General features: G+C 42.9%; 1 protein-coding gene across 3 annotated transcripts in view; it reads left to right on the top strand.

The window, feature by feature from the left end:
• The window catches only part of PINX1 (PIN2 (TERF1) interacting telomerase inhibitor 1), an 80,082-nt gene that overhangs the window by 15,325 nt on the left and 40,352 nt on the right, over positions 1-24,405 (top strand). For all 3 annotated transcript variants that reach the window (XM_048845792.2, XM_048845791.2, XM_048845790.2), the window contains exon 6: positions 1,324-1,397. In XM_048845792.2, the coding sequence (XP_048701749.2) occupies positions 1,324-1,397 (74 nt within the window). The remainder of the gene's footprint in view (positions 1-1,323; positions 1,398-24,405) is intronic.

Below are 24,405 nucleotides of genomic sequence, written 5' to 3'. Positions count from 1 at the left end.
GGAAGCTGCTATTAATAAGGAAGGGTGACTATTTTGAATGGTATAAAATTAAAAACACAATGGTCCATGTGTTGAAAGAACTCACAAGAAGTTGTTGCATGGACATCTGCACAGCTATATCCTGTGCAATCTTGATAGCCCCTCTTAGTGGTCATGTGGATAAGATCAGTGATAAGCTTAAACTTGATTGCAATAAGAGGAAAGCCCTGTTACAAGGTCTTCTCTCTATCATTGATCATTGGCCTAGGTCACCCAAATAATTAAATTTAACTCCTAAAGTTTTGATTTTTTTTTTTTCTTCTTAATAACTGAATGCGTCAGCCATCCTCTGCTTCTGGCTTTTCTTTAATCCTATTTGCCTCTCAGTTCTCTATGTGTATGTAAGTAAATAAAAATGTCATTGGAACGGATTCTACCCATACATACTATTTTCCACTAATGGGTACTTTGTTAAAATATAATCCCCAATACAATGTTGTGTTACGCTAGTGAATGCATCACATAAAATAGCGGCAGTTGACTTCTTAATGGGGGCCAAATTGTAGTACTAGGGCTCCACAAAAGGCTGCAGCTAACTTTTGGTGGCATCTCAAGATGTCACATCACTCCTCCTTTCTTTCCCTTCCTCTGCTTTGTCTACCACTCCTGTATTCAGACAGCGTAGTATTCAGATAGGGATAAAGCTTATTGCAGGGTCTGAAGCATCACTCCCCTGCCCTTGAAAACATTTTAGAGACCCGCGGGCTGGGGCAATCTGGTACTTTCCAGAGGTAGAAGTTTAGCTCTTCATAAGCCAGGGTTAAACCCTCCCCGGCAGAGTTGGCTACACTGTATCCAGAGAAGACGACTTAATGCTGTTAGAGGCAAGGATATCCACCCAGAGTTCGAGGAGACATGCTTGTTCACTGAACTCGCTCTGTGTGTAAGGGGACACAGACCAGGTCTCCCTCTAGCATGGTGCAGCCTTCTCCACCCTGCTGCATTCTGTCAGCAGCATGACAATCGAGACAGAGGGAGGGGGGCGGGGCCATGACCCTACCCCTTCCCTGGCCCCTGTGGGATAGCGTGAAGGAGTGCAGAGAGACCTTTTTTATGTTTGTCTGAGGACAGGCACTACAGCGGGCTTCTTGTGCCCACTTGCTGCCTCATCCCTACCCATTCCTCCCCCTGCAAAAGGGCCAAGGACAATCAACGTGTAGGGCCAGCTTAACATGTTGTCCCTGTCTCCCCACCCCCTAAGGCTTCTGGAATCCCACTGTTCACTTTTGATATTGTCCAAATGAATAATGGCTGCATTTCTTTGCTTCCCGCCCCCCCCTCCAGGAAAGGATCTCTCTTCCCGCAGCGAAGATGACCTGTCCTGCATTTTTGGGAAACGACAGAGTACAAAAACTGAGGTAAGTCATATGAATGTAGGACGGGAAGGGATCTCCTGGGTCATCAAGTCCAATCCCCTGCTACCACAGACAACCCTGTCATACAGTCTTGTTCATAAACTTACCAAGTTCCACCTCAAAACTAGTTAGGGCAGTAGTGAGCAACCTGCGGTCCATCAGGGTAGTCCGTTGGCGGGCCGCCAGACAGTTTGTTTACATTTGCATGGCCGCTCACAGCTCCCAGTGGCTGTGGTTCGCTGTTCCCGGCCAATGGGAGCTGCGGGAAGTGCCGGCCGGAGCGTCTTTCTTGATTCTGGGTTCAATAGTGTAAACTATTCCTCTTCTTTTAACATTTTTCCCTTTAAAGAAACCTAATGCACATATCCAAATGCCTTGATGCAAGTGAGATTATTACGTACTCTTCGAGAGCAATGGCCTTTCCGGTCCTTAAAGCCCCCATTCTGTCCCCAATAAAGCTCTGAATGGAAGGGCAAGCTTTTAACTGTTGGTGAAAAGAATGAGTTTAGTCGATGTTTTAATGATTTACTGCGGACATGGCGTAACTTCTCTAAAAATCAGTCAGTATTAAGAATTTTGTTTTTCCTTTTACACTCTTATTTGCAGTGTAGAATGCATAGTAGCTATCTTTTGTTGTTTGAGTTGCAGATTACGTACATATTGTAAATATAAAGTACAATATTTAGCAAAAACTGACCAAACTCAGCAAAACAGTAAATTGTTCCTATGTTTCCACAAGAGAGCTGAATATTTACAAATCCTAAACCCAAGGAGCTGTTTTAATGTCACCTGAAATATGGTGACTTGTTTTCCACTTTCGTTGTTCAGTATGCAGTATGCACAGGCACAAATCTGCTATTACGTATCTCCCAGGGACTCTTCGTTCCTTCAGGAAGGTAAAATATGATGTCCAAATTAACACTTATAGACTCACCGATGTGAGTTCTGTAGGTCACAGCTAGGTTTGCACTTAACACTTCAGTAGCATTTTGCTGTTAGGAGGAGGGTGTCTGTCTTATGAATATGCAGAGTGATTCCCTTGTGCAGGAACGTGACTAGTGCAACCAGGCAAGTGTTTTGGCAATACTGGTGATCACTAGTGTGCACACAGAGAAGGGACAAAAGAACATGCCACAGGAATTATAGTGCTAACCCTGTAGGCACTCTGAAGTCGGTTGTGGTTAGAGGGAAGGCTGGAGCCTGTTTTTGAACTGAGAGGATTTCTTGAATATCATATGTGATGGAGCTAGAATATGCAGAACCTTGTGCCAGCTCCAATCAAAAATATTTTAAAGCTGTTTTACAGCTTCATGAGAAGCCAGTGACAGGGGGCTTGGCAATAGTGTGCCAGGAGATCCTGTCTCGGGTGAGTGTTGTAACAGTAAAGATCTGTAGGCTGTCAAAACTACAGCACCTCCATGAGATTGCAGGGTGTAACCCAAGCTACAATACACTGCCTTGCTGTTCTCCTAGGTAGCTTTACAATTTTTTTTGTTTTTAAATAAATGAAACTTTGGCAGGGAGAGAAAATGGGTATCCGCTCTGCTTCTTATGATAAGAATTCCCCAAACTGCAAGAATAGAGCTACCATTAACTGGAATAACTGAGGCTAGAAGAGACTTAAAACCAAGAACCGTCCTGTCTTGTCTGCAACTATGAGTCATAATCCAGACCTTCATTTTACAAGCCACATCATTTTCACTTGACGGACAACAGTTTGGGGAGACTCCATCAGCCACAATACAGCTGGTCTTAATTTACAGCAGTTTTGAAATTAGCTTTTGGACTTCAAGTCCATAGCAGCCACCAGCAGCCTAAGATATCATATGCTTTCAGTAGCTGAGCCCCCTTGATTAACTTCTCCTATTAGCTGTATGGTCATGGGCCCTGTTGCTGAGGTGGTGCCTCCTGATAGCTCAAGGTGTAGCACAACTTGCGGGGACTTATAGTCTTTTTATAGGTTTCAGAAAAAAGAAAAGGAGTACTTGTGGCACCTTAGAGACTAACCAATTTATTTGAGCATAAGCTTTCGTGAGCTACAGCTCACTTCATCGGACGCATCATAGTTTTTATAGTCTTCATCTCTACATTAAATGTAAGGAACTCAGGGATCACATTTTGCCCAAACAGTGATCTCACTGTAGAATCGTAGAGCTGGAAGGGACGCTGGGAAGTCATCAAGTCCAGCCCCTTGTGCTGTGGTGGGACCAAGTAAGCCTAGACCATCCCTGACAGGTGTTTGTCCAACCTGTTCTTAGAACCTCCAGTGATGGGAATGCCACAACCTCCCTTGGAAGTGTATTCCAGAGTTTAACTACGCTCATCGTTAGAAAGTTTTTCCTAATAACCTAAATCTCCCTTACTGCAGAATAAGCCCAATACTTCTTGTTCTACCTTCAGTAGACATGGACAGCAATTGATCACAGTCCTTTTTGTAACCTATTTGAAGATAATCACGTTCCCCCTCAGTCGTCTTTTTTCAAGACTTCATGTGCTTAGTTTTTTTTTGTTTTGTTTTGTTTTTTAAGCCATTCCTCATAGGTCAGGTTTTCTAAACCTTTTATTTTTGTTGCTCTCCTCTGGACTCTCTCCAATTTGTCCTAAAGTGCGACACCCAGAATGAGACACAGTAGTGTAGCTGAGGCCTCACCAGTGCTGAGTCAAGTGGGACCTCCCATGTCTTATACACAACACTGCTGTTAATACACCCCACAATGATATTAGCCTTTTTCACAGCTGCATCCGATTGACTCATATTCAATGTCTGATCCACTACAAGCCCCAGATCCTTTTAGTCAGTTCTGCCATCTAGCCAGTTATCCCCCATTTTGTAGTTGTGCATTTGATTTTTCCTGCCTAAATGAAGTACTTTGCACTAGTCTTTATTGAATTTCATCTTGTTGAATCCAGACTACTTCTCCAATTTGTCAAGGTTGTTTTGAATTCTAATCTTGTCCTCCAAAATGTTTGCAGCCACTTCCAGTTTTGTATTATCTGAAGATTTTATAACATATTCTCCACTTCATTATCCAAGTCATTAATGAAAATATTGAGTAGTACCAAACCTAAGACTGATCCCTGCAGGACCCACTAGATATGTCCTCCCAATTTGACAGTGAACCATTGATAACTATTCTTTGAGTACAGTCTTTCAACCAGTTGTGCCACCCACCTTATAGTAATTTCATCTAAACCACATTTCCCTAGTTTGGTTATGAGAATGTCATGTGGGACTGTGTCAAAAGCCTTACTAAAATCAAGATATATCACATCTGTTGCTTCCCCCCTATCCATTAGGTGAGTAACCCTGTCAGAGAAGGAAATTAGGTTGCTTTGGCATTATATGTTCTTGACAAATACCATGCTGGCTATACCTTATAACCCTATTATCCTCTAAGTGCCTACAAACTGATTTAATAATTTGTTAGTGTCTTTCCAAGTATTGAAGTTAGGCTGGCAAGTCTATAATTCCCCAGGTCCTCTTTGTTCTCCTTTTTAAAGAGTAGGTACTATGTTTGCCTGTTTCCGGTCTTCTGGGACCTCACCTGTGCTCCAGGAGTTCTCAAAGATAATTGCTAATGGTTCCAAGACTCCTTCAGCGAGTTCGTTAAGTATCCTAGGATGAATTTCATCAGGCCCTGTCAACTTAGATACATCTAGCTTACCTAAATATACTTTTCCTATTTTAGCTTGCATTCCTTTCACCTTGTTGTTAATATTTTGTATCTGGTCACCATTAACTTTTTCAGTGAAAACTGAGGCAAAATGGGCATTATTAAATACCTTAGCTTTCTTGATGTCCTCATTTATTGGATATGCTTCCCCACTAAGTAGAAGACTATGCTTTCCTTCGTCTTTCTCTTGCTCCTAATGTATTTAAAAAAATTCTTATTGCCATTTATTTTGTGCCTTAACCTTTCTGATTTTGTCCCTACATGCCTATGCAATTCTTTTGTACTTCTCCTTAGCAATTTGTCCATGTTTCCACTTTTTGTAGGCTTCCTTTTTGATTTCTCAGGTCATTAAAGAGCTCCTGGTGGAGTCACATTGGCCTTTTACTATATTTCTATCTTTCCTTCACATCGCAATAGTTTGCAGTGAAGTCTTTGGCAGTTTCTCAAGGAGACAATATTAATTACCTGGTGACACTAAATGGCACCCGAACCAAAAGCCCAGTTACCGCAGGGCAGGGGGAGACACTGGGTCATTAACCCGCACCAGCACCTGCTCAGCTGGGGCTACCTGCAGGCAGCCTCCTTGAGATGAGCCAGCAAGTGACGGGAGCATGGGGGGAGATGAGCGACCGACGGGAGCGAGGCCTTGCGGGGAAGAGGTGGAGCACGTGCAGGGTCTCAGGGATCTGGTTACCAGCAATTAGAAAGGTAGCAACCCTAGGAGTGGAAGCACTATAGAAATGCATTCAGACATAGGCATGTTTTTATTCTTATAAAAACGTGATGGCTAATGGCTTTAATGTGGCACTGAACTGTGGGGTGCAGGTATTCCTGGCTAGATTTCAATGCTGAAATAGTGGCAGAGGTAGGGCAACTTGGCATGGTGGTATCGCCCCCTGTATCCCCTCTGAAGCTGCTGGTCCACCACAGGTAGACCCAGCCAATAGTAGCACAGCTGCTTCTTAAGCCATTCTAGCCACAGTGCAATAGCCCTCCCTTCTCTCTGGATCCCAGACATCTGTGTTGTTTAGAGGGCGAACAGTATAAAAACTGCCCTGCTCAGCCCCTCAAGTAAAGGGGGACTTGTAGCATGGAACTTCACAGACTTTTCCTATTCCTCTTTTGTCTCCGACATTGGATTTTCCATAGAAGGGGGGAATCTGGCTTGATATTAAATTAATTGATCAGTTGACCCTTTTAAATGGTATTTGTTACGTTTATTTGTGGTCTGTGCTGCAATTCCTGCACACTGGGCTTTTCCCTGACGTGGCAAAGAGAGAGCACTGCATATGCTGTAATTCTCTTGGACAGTAGTTTATATCACTTCCTGCTCAGAGAGAGTGTAGGAAGAGTCCTGGTGTCCATCAGAACCCTGGGATGCGCTTTCAGACAGTGGTAGTCTGTGGTCCCTTGCCTTTTCATTACAGTTTCAACCTTCAGCAGTTACATGCTGTCATCCCTGCTCGGGACAAGTCAGGACAGGTGGATTTAGGTGCTAGAACTATTGCTACCAAGGAGTCGTATTGGCTTCTAAAGTCTTATTGTAACCACACTTTTTGTATAGTGGTAATGCGCCTTGTATTGTTCCTGCATTCTCAAACCATGTGTACTTGAGAGAGATCCTTTTCAAGGAACTGGTAATAGAATGTCTAATATTTTGCCTCTAGTTCATAGAATCCAACTCAGGTCACTGAGTCACCAAAACGCCTTCTCTACATGTAATAGCTGTTTGGTGGTCTGTGTGAGGTGGTTTCAGTCCATTTCCTGCTGGACAATTGTCCATATCACAAAACCTCGAAAGAAAGCAGGGACTGTGTTAACCAGGACACTAAATTCCCTTCTTATTCCGAGAGATGGTCCCACCAGCCCAGAGTCAAGAGACGCAGAGGCGCTTACGTTGCAGCTGCCTGTTATGTACCTGTCCTTGGATAAATCTTCAGTCTTTTTCTCTCTCAGAGATCGCAACGAGTAGTTGTGGGCAAATTGCTTTTTCCTGAAAAGTTCTCAGGTATGGGTGCCGTGGGGTGCTAGTCTGTAACCTTTCCCACTGTACCTGAGTCTGGGCCATTAGGAGGATTAGGTTATTAAGGAGGTGTGGGGGGTGTCATCAGTATGTTGATACATACCAGCTGTGTATCTCTCTTGTCCCGCTCTCCTGATGCAGTTCAGCACCTCAGCCAGTAAGATTGAGTTATGGGTCAGAGCGACCTGGCTGAAGCTCAGCGTAGCCAAGACTGAGATATGGTGGGCGGTGGGAAGCAGCTAGAGGAGATGGTGGAGATAATATTCGTCCCACTGAGGAAGTACATCCACCATTAGTCACTAGTGTTTGCAGTTTAGGGGTGGTTTCAGCTCCCAGCTGCTGCTTGATGATCACATTACAGCACTAAGGCAGTCAGCTTTTTACCACCTGCAACTGGCTAGGAGGCTGTGACCTTTCCTTTCAAATGTCGTCCGTCTGTGACACTGTTATCAGAGCTTTTGTCACCTGAAGATTAGACTATTGTAGCACATTCTGCTTGGAACTGCACCTTAAAACCATTCAGAGACTGAAGCTGACTCACAATGACATGGCTCACTTACTGAGCAGGACATATCACTGGAAGCGTGTGACCACTGAGCTCTGGGATTTGTATTGGCTGCCAATTAGGCTGCGCGTGCAGTTTAGGATGTTGGTTATACCCTATAAAGCCCTGAATGGTCTGAGGCTACCTGCCTGAGGGACCACCTCTCTCCCTACCTCATTCTGCCTCATCTGCAGTCAGCAGAGATGCACAAGCTGGATTCCCCTCTTCATGAAAGAGATGGGTGGCTGGTAGTGCATTCTCTGTGAAGGCTCTTGCTCCCCAGTCCCAAGTAGCCTGAACTTAGCCACTTTTCAGGCAAGCTGAAAAAGACCACATCAAGTTGGATAGGGTTTTTAGAGAGGGCTGTGGGTTTGTTCCCCATACCCATGAAGGGGTGGAAAGGAGTTTTGGTAGGTGTCTGGCCAGCTGAGATCTTGTTAAAGTGATTACGTCAATGCTGCTGAGATTTCATTGTATGTATTGATGATGCAAGGGTACCCAAAGTCTTTGATAGGCGTCTTTTTAAAATAATTTTAAATCTAAAATAAATGTTTCCTTCATGATAGATCGTATGGCCAAACAAAGCCTTTTTAATAAACTACAGAGGGACCTCTGGAACAGTCTCCCTTAAAGTGAAAACAATGGCTGAGCTTTGGAGCTCACCTAAATTGGAAACGTCTGCAGTTTTCTCAGGGAGACAATGAGTGATCGAAAATATTGAATTGTAATTATGGCGCTCTCCCGAGACCCACGGTGGGGACCTGCTTGCAGGGCAGTGCCTGCCAGGCTTCACCCCCAACCCCCTTTAATTTTCTCACTCGCTTAGGAGCTGGGGAGACAGAAAAACAAATTCCATTAGTTCCTATCTGGTTGAACTTCCTGGAACCCCCACTGTTTTTTTTTTTTTTCTTCTCAGAATTTCCTTCCTCCATCCAGCTGTGTTTCCTGATGGAGCCTTATCACAGGAGAAAATACTCCTGAGTGAGACTGAGGATTTGGGAATGAGTTAGACGGTCCCAGCTCATTAGCTGAACAACATGATTCTGGCACTGACTAATTTTGGGGTTTGCGGGAGAAGCCCTGATTTGCTGGGATGCTTCTAAGAAGTCAGATTCCTGCACAGAAAACTTGAGTGTTTTAAGCCTATCTCGTCTGAGGCCATCTGATCAGTAAACAGCTTCCTTAAATTATAGTAACATGGATGTTGTCATGCATGAGTTCCCCTAAATGGCCAAAGACTAGTTGCCCATTTACCTCCAGGTTTGGTGTGATCACTTTCCTGTTCATCATCCGGAATTTCAGTCTTCCTCCCCATTGCTGTCTCACTTTTTATCAGGAAATAGGGTTCTGACACATTCTCCAGAGTTTCCTCAATTGATTTGCATTTCCCAGCAGTTATCAAAGATCTCGTTGCCTAGTGGTTAGAATCCAGAACTTGAAAATTTGCCTAATCCTGGCTCTGCCATTGTCTCACTGTGAGGCTGTAGGCAAACCACTTCCTCCCTCTGTGCCCTGGTTTTCCCCTTTGTGAAATGTGAATGCTGATACTTACCTGACATAGGGTATGTGAGGCTTAACTAATGTGTTCTTAGACTAGTCACAACTTCTCTCTGCATCTGTTTTTCCATCTGTAAAATGGAGCTAATATGTATGTCACGGGGTGGTATCAGGATTCATTAGCTATGTTTTTCAAAGCTTTGTCTGTGGACATTAAGTGTTGCATAAGACAGAAGTTGGTTATGAGATAAGAATTACTGATAGTTTATTTGAGCTTGGCAAGATCACAGCTGGCACAGGGTGTTCAGAATGGGAATGCGCAATACAAAAAGGACATTGAAAAACTGGAGAGAGTCCAAAATGAGCTTAGTAAAATGGCTAAAGGGTTAGAGGGCATGTCCTAGAAGGAGGGAGTGGAGAAATTGGATATGCTCATCTTAGAAAAGAGGTAGAAGGAGACTGCCACAATGTCTATAAATATCTGGGTGTGGGGGAGTAATAAAGGAAAAGGAAAGGCTTCTTCTATTCAGGGTGGTCAAAATCTGGGAATAGAACAGGGAGCAGGCACTTAACAGTTAGGAAAAGGAAGACACATGCCAGATCTTCTGCAAGCTTCCTAATGGCAATGTCAGTGGAATAATCTTCTAAGGGAAATCCAAGCCCCTATAGTAAATAGAGTCAAGAAAAACTGGATTTAACATGTCAGGGGTGGGGAATTATAAATTGGTTTATTTGAAATACCTCACAAAAATGTGATGGCTTCTACAGCATTGTCTTCCTCCTTAACTCTCTGGTGGTCTCTAATATGTATTGCATTTATTCTCTCCTGCTGTATTTATTTGATATTAGATGTATAATATCCCCATTTTCGAGGGTGAGGAGCTGTGACCCAGAGGTTGTGACTTGGCCCACGGAGGGAATTGGTCAGAAGTGGGATTAAAATTTAGGACTTCATGGCTCTCAGACCTATGCTCAGAGTCTGTTTGTCTCATATACACGTCAGCCCTTCATGTTTACAGTTAAAGAACGTTTAATGCATTCTACATTGTTGAGGGGTAAATATTATTAAACGTTGCATTAAAAGCAATGAATCTCTCAGTAAGGGAAGTAAATGAGAATAAATAGTCCTGTAATGAAGAGTTAGATATTGGAATGGATGGTTAAATACTGAACTATTTCTATTGTAAACCCTGACCAAACACTCCAGTAACAACATAGTCACCGTTCAGCCTCCGCTCACGGCTTCTGTTTTTTGTGATGGCTGCTCCTTGCAATTTGTACATCAGTGATGGTTATTCATTTGTACCGTATCTTCAAAAATCAATAGTTTTGTGGGTGGGGGGAAAGAAAATGTTTGATCACTTATGGTAAACTCTGGTAAGTGATTGAAATTCACTCTATCACCCTATCAGTAGCCGTGGGAAATTGCATTGTGCTGTTATATAAGAGATCCAAACTTTGAAGACGGTGATTTGTAGGAACCCCTTCCTGGGAGCTGTTAATTTTTGTCTGCCTTGACCATCATGGTTTACTCAGTACAGATGATTGGTGTGTGTGCCTATCTGTATAATTTGAGAAATTGAATGTTGTGTAATTGGGCTAAGGGGCAGCTCTAACTCCCATTAAAAGGCAATGTAACTCTCATTGACTTCAGTGGGAGCGGGCCATGTTTCCAGAGGCATAGGCATAAAGGGAAAGAGTGAATATTGTACAATCAGTCTTAAGTTCTGCATTTCCTGCCTTTTGACCATTTGAATGAATTACCTTAATGTTTCTTCTGAAAGAGAAGAGTTTTTGTGAATGTATTGTATTAAATCTGTGGACTCTCAGGCTACACTGCAAACTATGGCCTGTGAAACTTCAGAGACAAAAGCCCCTTCATCAGCTGTTAGTGTAGGGCTTTGACCCACACTTGAGCACTTTGCCACTTGAGCAATTCTGCTTCCACCCAGTAGAGGGCAAGTGGTACATACAACTACTAGCTAACTCATTAAAATATAAATAAAGCGCCCAGTTCATCACAGCCTTGCACCTTGTGTACTCCTTACACCAGTACAAAGCACTACTGGTAGCATTTTGCACCCATTTTGTGCTGGCGTATCTGATGGCCAGCTGCAGAGCTCATTACACCATCAGGCCCCGTGATGTTAATCGGGGTTCTGTTTGGTGCTTCTCAGTACCGGGCACGTTATTTCTGCAGCAATGGTAAACATTCCTTTATCTGGAATGGTATCTTAGCTCCTCTTTCCTTTTATCAAGAGAACTGCTATGTATTGATGTTCCGTTGCCTATTCTGTAAGCACCCTGTTAATCAACTGAGGATAAATTATTGCTGTTCGGAAATCAGCAGATAAAGACATCTCCCAGTCTCAAGGAACCAGTGCTTTTTCTTTTCTCTTCATTGGTGAAGAGTCTTGCCTCTATCTGTTCATTCCTTGGGGGTTTAGTTAGGGACTGGAGTGAAACTGGGGGGAGCTCTTTTGATTTATCTTCTCTCCTTCCCTTTTGGTCACTTCGATAGGCTAAAAGAGCCGAGTTGGCTTTAATGTGTCGCTGTTAGAGACCAAGCATTAGCAGGAATAAACCATCATGCCTCACAGTGAAAAATGTCCTCTGATTGGCTAATTAATCAGTCAAAGGGGAATGACATGGCTCTTGGCTTGAGGGACTCTGCTGCAGAAGTAAACAGGCCTGTTGATAAATGGTTTGCCCACAAATTCATATATCAAGAAAACTTAGTCATTTTTTAACTATACTCTGTGAAAACTACACTGCATTTTTTTGGGAGGTAAGTTTTTTGCTGGTGCTGCTTTTTGAAGAGTGCTTTTTAGGTTTGGGTGGTGAAACCTTTTAAAGGGAGAGTCCCAGATGTAACCATCTGCTGCACTTATCACTCATATCTGCTTTCTAAAGTGCAAAAGCCTCCCGCCCGTTAAGCAATCTCAAGAACATAAATCCTTGCCATGGATTGGTAGTGAAGCTAGGTAGTATATCAGGTTGGAAAGGTTTGTGGCTTTCACGTTTATGTACATTTCAAGAGTTTAACAGGCGATATCATCACTGAATGAACAATACTTTACTCCATGATCAGGCCCAGTGGCATCAGTGGAAGAACCCATGGGGTAAAGTGCCCAAAATAATTAAGGCTTGACTCTGCCACCCATACACTACATAGGCTCTTCCTACGCAAATAGTCTCATTGATTTCCCAGCGGGACTGTTTCCAGAGTGAGGTACTGCCTGCTGTGCGAAAAGGTGACAGAACTGGCCCCTTAGCATTTGCAAGTTGATTCGATATGGTGTAAAAATAATGTGATTCAGATCACTCCACACAGGAGGAAAGGGTAAATCCAGGTTGGAGCAGTGCAGCCATGTAAAGAGCCATAAAAACAAGCACATTAGAAAAGATTTAATTGTTGAATTTGTCACGTAAACCAAGAGATGTCAATTCCTAGTTGGCAGTTGTAGAGTTTTTAAACTATGAGAGAGCTGTAGCCTTCATATAGGAATTCTGGATTGGAGCATGGAGAACTTAATTAGCCTTGACTTTGTCTTGTGAAACCCATTTCTGACACAGCCCTTATTACGGCCATTACAATTTTGTCACAAAATTGTGTTTTTCTAACTAGTCTTTTAAAAAACATTTGGCCGTTTTCAGACATTCTTTTTAGAAAATTGGTCTGCTGGATGGGAAGTAAAGTGATGAGAAAAGTTCGTTGAAATTTTAATCTACTCCTCACAGAATTTGGATATCATACTAGGATACAATTACACCTTTTGCTATAAGTATAGAGTCCTAGGTCCCTTTTGATGTACAGCCAGAATAGCAGGCTCCTTCATTCCCCCACCTGCTGACTGCCCCTGGATTGATAGAGTACACTGCACTCTGCTATCCGCACGTGACATAGTACAGAGCATTGGTTTTCAAACTGGGGTGCACCCACGTGTGGGGAGATGAGGAGGTTATCAGGGAGGCACAAGTAGGGCTGCAGCTGGCTGGGGCAGGGCAGCAGGGAGAGAAATTATGTGGATGGTGGAGTGTTTTGGTTTGGCAGGTTTTTTTAATATGTGCGCACAGTGTATTTGTGTTAGAGAAGGCTGGTTGCAGTGTGCTTTGTCCTTGGAGCAGAAGGTGCTGAGATTTGTGGTAGCTAGTTCCTGCAGGAGTTCATTCCACACTCTCAGACAGGCCCCGAAGAAAGCACTCTCTCCTGCACAGGGGAGCTTTACTGTTATGGTAGAAAGTTCTGTGGTGCCTGAGGAGCAGAGGTGTTAGTCACAGTCTTCTTCTGGAGTTTTTGGCTCTTTTAGATACCCTCAGAGGCCTGGACTTACGTCTACACTGCAATTAAAAACCCATGGCTGGCCTGTGTCATCTGTCTCGGGTTCATGGGACTCGGGCTGTGGGGCTGTTTAATTGTAGTGTAGACACTTGCCCAGGCTTTCGGACCCAACAAGGTGGGAAGGTCCCAGAGCTCAGGCTCCAGCCCAAGCCTGGAAGTCTACACAGCAATCAAACAACCCCGCAGTCCGAGCCTGCAAGACAAAGTCGGCTGGCCCGGGCCAGCCGCGGGTGTCTAGTTGCTGTTTAGACATACCCATAATAGGAAAATGACAGAAGCCTTGAACTTGACTCAATATATTCGTTGGATAGCCACTGTAGAGAGCAGAGCACAGGTGTGATATGCTCATGGTAGCCCATCTTGCTGTGGAGATATTCTGCAGTGTCCTAGACTAGTTGGAGTTTCCAAACAGCTGATGGTTAAATGTCTAGGTATATCACATTGGTGTGGGCCAGCCAGGAGATGACAAAGACCTGTATAACAGAGGCTGGGTCATAGTCCACCGGTGTGGGATGGAATCTCCTAGCCATCTGGTGATGATAGAAAGTGTTATACCAGCATTCTGGAGTGTTAGAACTTAGTGTCAGTGAACACTCATAACCTACGTGTTGAAATGACCCATGTTGGGTGTGCAGAACCCTTTTGTTCTCTGGGCTTGAATTTCCTCCCTTTCAGCTATTTTACGCTTCAGTGGAGTTACCGTGATTTACACCTATAAAAGAGAGAGAGCAAAACATGGACAGCTACATGAACTGTAATGATGGGGCATGCTTAAAATGGTTCCTGGAACTGAAATGCCCAGGACCAACAACAGGGCAAGTCTCAGTTCAGGGCCTTGAATTGTGGAACCTGGGCAGTTTGATAGTCTGCCAGAGGTGGCAAGTTGCAGATTATGGTACAAGGCTCACTTGCTCAGCAACCAGTCCATGCTCTTTATTTTCTGTTAGGCATTTCTAACAACATTCATAGTATCTGCCTCCAGCACGTTAATAAATTATTCATCCCAACAGCCATATATTATACCCATTCTGAAGGTGTGGAAACTGAGTCAGAGAGCTGTTAAGACCAACACTTTCAAAAGTATGTACAGGGAATCCCTGGTATGTGTCGGGGTTGCATCCTTGAGAAGGGAGATGGATACTGGGGAATTTTTCCCCATAAGAAATAATAGCCCCCCCCGCCTCTTCCTGCCCCCCACTCCCTTCCCACCCAGTTCTGCCCCCATCTTTGCGCGCACCCCATCCCTGCTCCTCCCTCCACCCCACCCTCAGGGCCTCCTGCACACCAGGGAACAGCTGTTTCGCGACGTGCAGGAGGCACTGGGAGGGAAGGGGCGGAGTTGATCAGTGGGGTCGGCAGCCCCAGACATGATTGCACCCCATCCCAGCGCCTCCCCACAGAAAGCACACAGAAGTAAGCACCCACAGAAAAGCCATGCACAAGGTGAAGCAACAGATATGTCGGTCCCGATCCGCATGAATCGGAACACATTCCCCTATTGATGAGCGCTGACTACATGAAATGACAGATAAGGGGGAGACCTATACCGGGGATCCCCTATACTAATTTTGGGTGCCCAACTTGAGATATTTAGGGCCTGAATTTTCAGTGGTGTTTGGTCCCTGCAGCTTCCATTGACTTACCTGAGTTATGGGTGTCCAGCACCCTGAAAACCAACCCTAAGTGTTTCAGGTTGCACAGCCAAAATCAGTGGACAAATGGTTAGGTACCTCACCTGAGCTCTGACTCAATATGTAGTAGACCCAAGAACAAAACCCATATTTCCTGACTCCCAGTTGTGTGCTGTAACCAGCTTATACTGAAGGGGATTGTACGGAGACCTGGTCAGAAAATGCTTTTTGTTCCCAGGAAAAAAAATTACCAAACTGAGTTTTCATTTGAAATTTTTCTGAAAACTGAAAATTTGTTACTGTTCAGTACAAGTTTGTCACCCAAAACTTGAAGCTATTTCAGTTTTCTGATGAAAACACCCATTTTTTGTTGAAAACAGAAGTTTCCATTTTGATGAGTCAGCTTTTCTTTGGAGAGAAAAGTTGGAACAAAACTTTTTGATTAGCTCTGGCTTGTAATTTGAAGCACCCATTGGCATGACTCATATATTTGTTTGAATTCGTTTATTTTAAACCTGATGCACAGATGCCAGGGAAACGGGCACAGGATAAGTAATAAGTGGAAGAAGCGTTTCCTTGGCTTTGAATTCCCCCACTTCCACATTTGTGCGGCAGCCCGTTATTTTTAAGTACTAATTGGCTTTTCAAGGCTGTCTTACACTGCATACCACTGCACAAAAGCAACTGGAACATTCGTTGCACCTTACCCATGTTACCCAGTGTGCTAGATATTTTGCTGAACAGCAATGGATGCAAAAATTCTCCCAAAAGTTATGCCAATGTAATTAAACACTCAGTGAAGAGGGAAGTAGGAAGTGCAGGAGAAAACAGCAAAGGGTGAATTCCACATTGACACACAGGCCAGAATAAGCGCAGGTTAGTTTTTATTCTATTATTATAGCGTTAAAGTGGAAGCTATTTCATTCAACTACAGTAGAACCTCAGAGTTATGAACACCTTGGGAATGGAGAATGTTTGTAACTCTAAAATGTTCATGTTCCGTTGTAAACTTTTGAAAGAACAACCATAATGAAATATTCATTATGATTGTTCTTTCAAAAGTTTACAGCTGAACATTGACTTTAATACAGCTTTCCAACTTTACTATGCAGAAGGAAAATGCTGCTTTTAACTATCTTAATTTAAATTGAAACAAGCACAGAAACAGTTTCTTTACCTTGTCAAATCCTTTTTTAAACTTTCCCTTTATATTTTTAGTAGTTTACATTTAACACTGTACTGTATTTGTGGTGTGTGTGTGTGAGCTGTCTGATTGCATAGTTCCATTTCCAAATGAGGTATGTGATTGACTGGTCAGTTCATAACTCTGAGGTTCTACTGTAATGAAATAATTCTCAAGCTAAGATCCTGCGATGCTTGAACATAAGAACAGCCATACTGTGTCAGACCAAAGGTCCATCTAGCCCAGTATCCTGTCTTCTGACAATGGCCAATGCCAGGTGCTTCGGAAGGAATGAACTCAACAGGTAATCATCAAGTGATCCATCCTTTGTCGCTCAGCTCCTGGAAAACAGAAGCTGGGGCACCTTGGCTTGGCTAATAGCCATTGAGGGACCTATCCTGCATGAATTGATCTAGTTCTTTTTTTGAACCCTGTTATAGTCATGGCCTTCGCAACATCATCTGGTGCAAAGAGTTCCACAGGTTGACTGTGTTGTGTGAAGAAATACGGCCTTTTGTTTGTTTTTAAACCTGCTGCCTGTTAATGTTGTTTGGTGACCCCTAATTCTTGTGTTTATGAGAAGGCGTAAATAACACTTCCTTATTTACTTTCTCCACACCAGTCATGATTTTGTAGACCTCTTATCATATTCCCCCTTAGTCGTTTTTTTTTCCTTCCAAGATGAAAAGTCCCAGTCTTATTAATCTCTCCTCATATGGAAGCTGTTCCATCGCCCTTCACAGTCTCGGCACTTCTCAGGATCAAGTCCTTAATTTAAAAAAAAAAGAAAAAAAATTAGCTGTTCCCTATCACGAATCTCATTCTGTCCTATTACTGTAGTAGTACAAACCAAATGCTGTTCTTAGAAGACCATCACATCATAGCATTTTTGTATAAATCCTGCTTTTGTTGCTACATGATTGAAATCTGGGGCACCAATAAAATAAAATACTCGGCTGTTGGGTTGTAGAGCTCTGACATTTGCTTGTATCTAAAAATGCCTTTTCTGTTGTACTGCTTTATGAACGTTCTGTAGGGAGCAATCCTACGCTTGCACAGGAAAGGACTAGGTGACATAATTTCCATCTGTAATATTTGTGATTGTACTAATGATTAAAATTGTAGGTTAGTTATTGATTTACATTTGATACTTAAAGCTGTAGGATCATAAATTTAGAGCCAGTTGTAGAGGTGGTGACATACAGTGGTGTAAGCTCACATGTCAACAAGTGACCATAAGGAAGTGGATAGTTCTCTGAAGATGTCCACGCAGTGTGCAGCGGCAGTCAAAAAAGCAAATGGGATGTTAGGAATCATTTTAAAAAAGGGATAGAGAATAAGATGGAGAATATCTTATTGCCCTTATATAAATCCATGGTATGCCCACATCTTGAACACTGTGTACAGATGTGGTCTCAAAAAAGATATACTGGCATTAGAAAAGGTTCAGAGAAGGGCAACTAAAATGATTAGGGGTTTGGAACGGGTCCCATATGAGGAGAGATTAAAGAGGCTAGGATTTTTCAGCTTGGGAAAAGAGGGGACTAAGAGGGGATATGATAGAGGTCTATAAAATCATGAGTGGTGTAGAGAAAGTGAATAAGGAAAAGTTATTTACTTGTTCCCATAATATAAGAACTACGGGCCACCAAATGAAATTAATGGGCAGCAGGTTTAAAACAAATAAAAGGAAGTTCTTCTTCACACAGCGCACAGTCAACCTGTGGAACTCCTTGCCTGAGGAGGTTGCGAAGGCTAGGACCATAACAGGGTTTAAAAGGATAAATGGATAAACTGGATAAATTCATGGAGGTTAAGTCCATTAATGGCTATTAGCCAGGATGGGTAAGGAATGGTGTCCCTAGCCTCTGTTTGTCAGAGGGTGGAGATGGATGGCAGGAGAGAGATCACTGATCATTACCTGTTAAGTTCACTCCCTCTGGGGTACCTAGCATTGGCCACTGTCAGTAGACAGGATACTGGGCTGGATGGACCTTTGGTCTGATCCAGTATGGCCATTCTTATGTTCTTATGTATGCCAAGAAGCGAGAAAAAGCCAAGATGCCCCTACTTTAACTTACTCCTTCTTACACCTTCTGTTAGTTGCTGCTCTTTCTATGCCTGTCTTCTTGTCCTCTCCTGTCTGCATCCATCTGTTGCCTCAAGTCTTAGGCTTAGATTGAAAGCTCCTTGGGCCAGGGACTCTCTTCTTGTTCCGTGTTTGTACAGCACCTAGCACCGTGGGGTTGTGGGGCAAGATTATGTCTCCAAGGCGCTACAATAATATAATGTGCATGTTTATTTACTAACAGCGGCTGGTGCTGGAGAACTAAAAAGCTGTCTGAAGTATGCTTTATGTATGTGCATATTTATCTTCTGAATTTTACAGCCATAGTGCCTGTAAACTCAATGCAGTGGGTTTAGGATATCCTGACTTAATTAGACTTTCTGAAATTCCTGAAGCATGACCGTCTCCAACTTGCCTGAAATACTTGCCGAAGCAAAGCTGTTTACATATTATTAGGATGGGGAGGGACAAGAGGAGGGAATGTGCTCCAGAGCACTAAATTGCACATATGGGGGGGAGGGGAAGGGGAGGCGGGGAGAGGATTGGGGCGAGGAATGGGGTGTTACTCTAATTAGATCTTTGAGCCTCAGAAAGCTGAGGTCAAATAACAAGTGAAGAGGTATCTACCTGCTGGAGTGTTTGTATAATCGGTTGCTTCTGGTTAAGTGAAGTAGCAGCCCTTGTTTTGACAGTTAGTACTTAATGCATCATTTGGGCTGCTGATTCCCTGACATCTGTTCATTACAGCAGACCTCCTCCAAGCAGGTCTTGCAGACCGAAATACCTCTTTTTTTCCCGCTCCCCCCTTTAATAAGCCTCGTGTTTCTAAGTTACCAAATGGCGAAAGAATGTTGCATGTAGTAATTGTAGTGGATCTTATCCAAAGGCTCAGAATATGCTCCATGGGTTTTTTGAAGGGGTTGGTTTATATTTTTCTCCCTTGTTTTAGGATGTCCATCAATAGCCATCATTTGTTGGCCAGCCTCTCCCCTCCAAAAAAAACACACCCCACAAACCAACCCTGTGGCTTCTGACTTTAACATTTGCCACTAGGAAAAACACAGTTTGTCACACTTGGCAACTAGCCTTGCAAAAACACTCGTACAATAAAGGGCTTTATGCCGAGCCCTAGCCTGTGCTTGCTTTCTGGGGATGCTCCAGGATAGTGGTGACCGTCACCTTCCATGAATGACCCTGCTCCCCTTCTTTATTAACTTAACGGATCTGGCCCTGGATGTGGGGAGCTCATGATATGCTCTGTGAAAAGGTGACCCAGCGGCCATGTTCCCCCTCTGCTCCCAGATGCAATGTGCCTGTCTCAGGTACATTGCTTCCCAGAGCTCCATCTCAAACAGTGTGCCATCCCCTCATCTAGGGTCTGGTTTTTAATAGGCCATCAAGCCTAAAACATACTGTAGACGCACCACGAGCTTTTGCAGACATTGCTCAAGCCACTGAACAGAACTAAAGTCTTTATCTGTCATCTGTCTCTGTCTCTCACCTCTATCTAAAATATGTGCTACTGGGGCACCTGGCACTGGCTGCTGTTGGAAGACAGGATACTGGGCTAGATGGGCCTCTGATCTGACCCACTATGGCTGTTCTTATGTTCTCTTGGATCTTCATCAACCCATTCTTCAATGAGAGTTAGCAGCCATTAGTAATACAATGGCATAAACTGTTCTTCATTTGTATCTTAGGAGTTTTCTTGTCTGTTGGTTTGAGCCAAACTGCTGCGCTGGAGAGTATGGCCCAGCATAGGTGTGCTAGGCAAAGAGAGTGAACAGGGGAGTGTCACTAAGGTTATATCTTGGCCTGTGGAACCCTTATTACTGGTGCTGGTGGCTGAGGCTATGTCTACATTTAAAATGCTACAGCAGCCCAGCAGGAGCGCTTCTGTGTAGCCACTTGCTGCAGCAACGGGAAGGGTTCTCCCATCGCTCTAGGTATTCCACCTCCCCTAGAGAATTCTTCTGTTGACCTAGCGCTGTCTGCACCAGGAGTAGGTTGGCTTAACTACATATGAGTGATGTGGTTTTTTCATACCCCTAGGAGATATAGGTGTGCCAGTGTAATCTAGGTGAGCCTTGAGAGGGGAAAGCATCCAGCTTGACTGTCAGATCCCAGGGTGAGTTTGCAGGGCTGGCAGCTAGGAAAAATCATCTTTTAAACTGAGCGTACCTCCTCTGGATATGGAGATATGGAGTTATGAACTTGTTGTGTTGCTGATGGTTGAATAAAGATGGTTGCTCTGTTAATTGGATGAGTATTATCAGTGGGAGTGGTCTAGTTTTATCTTGTGATATTTTTCTTCCATTCTATACTGGTGCTTAGATGTGCTGTATGATGGTGATAGGTTTATTACACAATTGGTAATACACAAATGATCACCCTACTTAAAATGGACAGGTGTTGAGAATGGACATAGACCAACATGACTCTTTGAAAAGGTCCATCTGGAAACAAATTGTTCTGTAAAGTAGCTTCACTTTCTGACTTTATCTGGTGAAAGATGATCCTTTCCCATCCAATTGTAATGCTGACTATTTCCACAATTGTATCTAATAAAATTGCCTGTGTGTAGGAGATCCAGGTAGTAGCCTTGCTTAGGACTGTGGTTTTATAATGTCCAGTAATTTATGAGCATTGTAGCCTAGTGTGTTTTCTCAGAATTGGTGCCCGGTGGTTGTTTAGGAGGGCATATTATTATTCACTTTTGTCTAAAGCCTTGGAAAAGCATGACATATTCATTTGAAAATCGTACCAGCTCCTTTATCACTGCCAGTCATCTTCAGCAGCGCTACATTCCTTGGTTTGACATGAAGGAGGAGGCTTGCCCTGAATAAATACAGTAGATAAATGGTCTTTCTGTTCCTCAGAAGAATTGGGCCACTTCTCAAAGCTGGTGCCAGAAATATGGTAGCAGAGCGGCATGCTTAAAGTTAATTGCACCAACTTTTTAGTTAAAAGTGTAACTGGCTTGTCAGTTTTGAATTTATATTTTCACAGTTCAGTAGGGAGTGATAATAGGGAGGCTTTGATGTAGTTTGCTGCTGTTTGCTTTGTGCCTTAAGCTCCAAAGATTAGTTGTTAGTCTCTAAGGTGCCACAAGTACTCCCTTTCTTTTTAAAGAATGTTTGAAGCATTTAAAAAAAAAAAAAAAGACTTTTAAAACTCACTGGCCAAAAGTGCGTGGTGTACTTGTTTGTGGTGTTTAAACAATCCGTGGTTACCTAGGGCTTCACATTAGGCCCTGTGCTGCACGCCATGGCCACTCCGAACATCACAAGACAGCAGAGAGAGAATATTGATCCTCATGCTCCTCGAGCTCAAAGCCCTGCCACGTAAATTAAAGGAGCCTCTTAAGTGTAGTGCCTCTGATAGACAACGGAGCAGTTCTGATTCCATCCAGCAGAGGGCAATAGAGTGTGCGCATGCACACCTTTCTACACAAACACTTGCAGACATGTGCAATATCAAAAGTATGTAGCGTTCTGAAAATAGGACTAAAGTAATTATACAGTAGTTAGATAATTAGTAACTGCTAATGAAAATGAGATTTTTAGTCTTACTTAAAATATCTGATCATATAGTAATACTTGGCACATAATTGGTACTTTCAATCAATGTTTCAGATATATTCAGACCCTAAGGCCTGGTGTAGCTACAGTTTTTGTACTGGTATAACTATTTCAGTTAGGGGGCTGATATTTTTTAAACCAAAATAATTATACTGGTATAACCCCCTAATCTACCCACCCCACTTCCACCCTTATGTGGAGAGAGTTATACTGACATAAAAGTGCCTTATACCAATACAGTTTATTCCCTTCCCGTATAATAATAAGCTCTGTGGTATAAACACCTTTATACTGGTTCAGCTGCATCCACAGTAGGCAGTTGTACTACATAAGTATACCAGCATAGTTAAATGGTACAACGTTTGTGTGTAGACAACACCTAACTAAGCCTCACAACTCTCCTGTGAGATAGGTTGTAATCTCGTTGTAAATGGAAACTTTTAAATAGAAATAACTGTAACCCTTCCTTCCTAGAAGTAATAGCTTTGATTCCTTCCTTTGTAGGAGAAATAGCTTGATTATTTTATTTGCATAGTTATCTGGGGTGTGTGAATAAATTACTGAGGGGAAGCCAAAGGAATAAGTGTTGTGTGTAGTTCTGAACCGATTAGTTCCGTGCTTGTTCTTCCATCCTGCAGCAGTCAGTTCCATAGGGTTTGTCTACACTACAGCTGTTACATGACACAGTTACGCTGCAGCTACGCCAACGAAGTGCTGTAGTATAAGTACTACTTATATTGACGGAAGGGGGTTTTCCATCGATGTAGTTAATCCACTGCTCCAAGAGGTGGTAGCTAGGTTAACAGAAGAATGCTGTTGACCTTCTCGTGTCTACACAAGTGGTTAGGTTGACTTAACTACAATGTTCAGGGCGCCAAATTTTTCACAGCCCTGGGTGACATAAGTCTAATTTTTAAATGTAGACCAAGAACTAGGTCCAGCTCTCTTGAAGATTTTGCCTTCTGAATTGGGAACTGCCTCCTAGTAGTCAAGGGTTTCACTGTTGGAATACAATGTAGTTGTTGTGAGTGTTCACTGTTGTGGAGGAAGGGGGTCTCTAAAGAAGCCAGGGCTAATCCCATGGCAGCTGTTGAAAATCAAGACAGAGACCTGGAACTGGATTGTGTATTCAGTGGGGAGCCAGTGCGTAAAGAGCAATTCACTGGGCTGATGTTTTCATCATGGCCTGTCTTGCCATGCATTAATTCTAGGAGTTCTTCACGGATTATGTGGCTGTATATCTAAATATGAGTTGTAAATAATCGAGCCGGGTGGTCACAAACGTGAATTGCCATGGCCATATCTGTATCCAACAGGAAAGTTTGTGTTGGCCAATTGCAGTGCAAATAAGCACTTTTTATTGCTGTAGCTATTTGAGCATCCAGTAGCTTTGAAGAGTCTGAAAGGAATGAGGCTACAGGCTGATTTTAACATTTGAGTGGGGAGTGACTTTCTTTTTTGCAATCGCTACTGATGTAGATTTCAGCAGCTAGCCCATGTGATATGTCCTGGGTAATAACTGCTCTCCTTAGAAAAGTAATTGGTTTTGTTTTAAAATGTTTTGGGTTTTATCCATTCTAAGCCTGATGCTGGAGGATTTAAAAGGTGGTTGTCCTTTTCAGTAGAAGAGTTTGTTTTCACATTGAGTCTCCTAACAAGAAAGGATCACTTACTCCAAAAGAGATGCAGTGTCTACCTGTAAGAATCATTTCTGCTCTAATTGGAAGAACGTATATAGGAAGATGCCCAAAATTTCAACACAGTCGGCATTTATGTGTTTTGATATTTGAATACCGTGCATGCTGTCTTCATAGCTCTGTTATTCTGGCAGCATAACACTAATTCAAAATTTGCAGTTGAAAAGAAGTCACAGGCTGGTATACATTTTTCATGTTATGTTTATTAAAGTATACATGACCCTCAAGAGTGTGCAGGGTTCTAAAGTGTATTTCATAAGTCCTGCCTCACAAGAACGGCATTTAAATTCTTTTTAAGCAGAAGTGATGGAAAGATTGTGAATTAAACATTTGTGGTGTTTTGCACGAGTATATTATGTACAGTAGCACTTCAGCCACATAAGACTTTCCTTAGGCCCACTTTGTTCTGCTGACATTCTCAGTATTTGTAGACACTTATCCAGAGACATTATTACTGGGGAGGGTATCCTGCAAGTGACATTTAGATATGCTCTTAATTGAGTTACACATTTACACTTACATAAGTTCGGGATCACATACCCCAGTAAGTAAAGATTGGGATCAAATGATTGATGTGTAAGTAGACTATACACTTAAACACTATGGGCTTAAGTGGAGCAGCCTGTATTGCTAGAGAACATCCACTCTTCCAGACAATGTCAAAGTGCATGTAACATATAGAAAGCAGTCTTAGAATCATAGACTTTAAGGGCAGAAGGGACCATTATGATCGTCTAGTCTGACCTGCACAACGCAGGCCACAGAATCTCT

Source organism: Caretta caretta, chromosome 3 (genome assembly GCF_965140235.1).
Source record: "Caretta caretta isolate rCarCar2 chromosome 3, rCarCar1.hap1, whole genome shotgun sequence".
Classification (NCBI taxonomy): domain Eukaryota; kingdom Metazoa; phylum Chordata; order Testudines; family Cheloniidae; genus Caretta; species Caretta caretta.
This window is presented reverse-complemented; position numbering and strand designations above follow the sequence as displayed.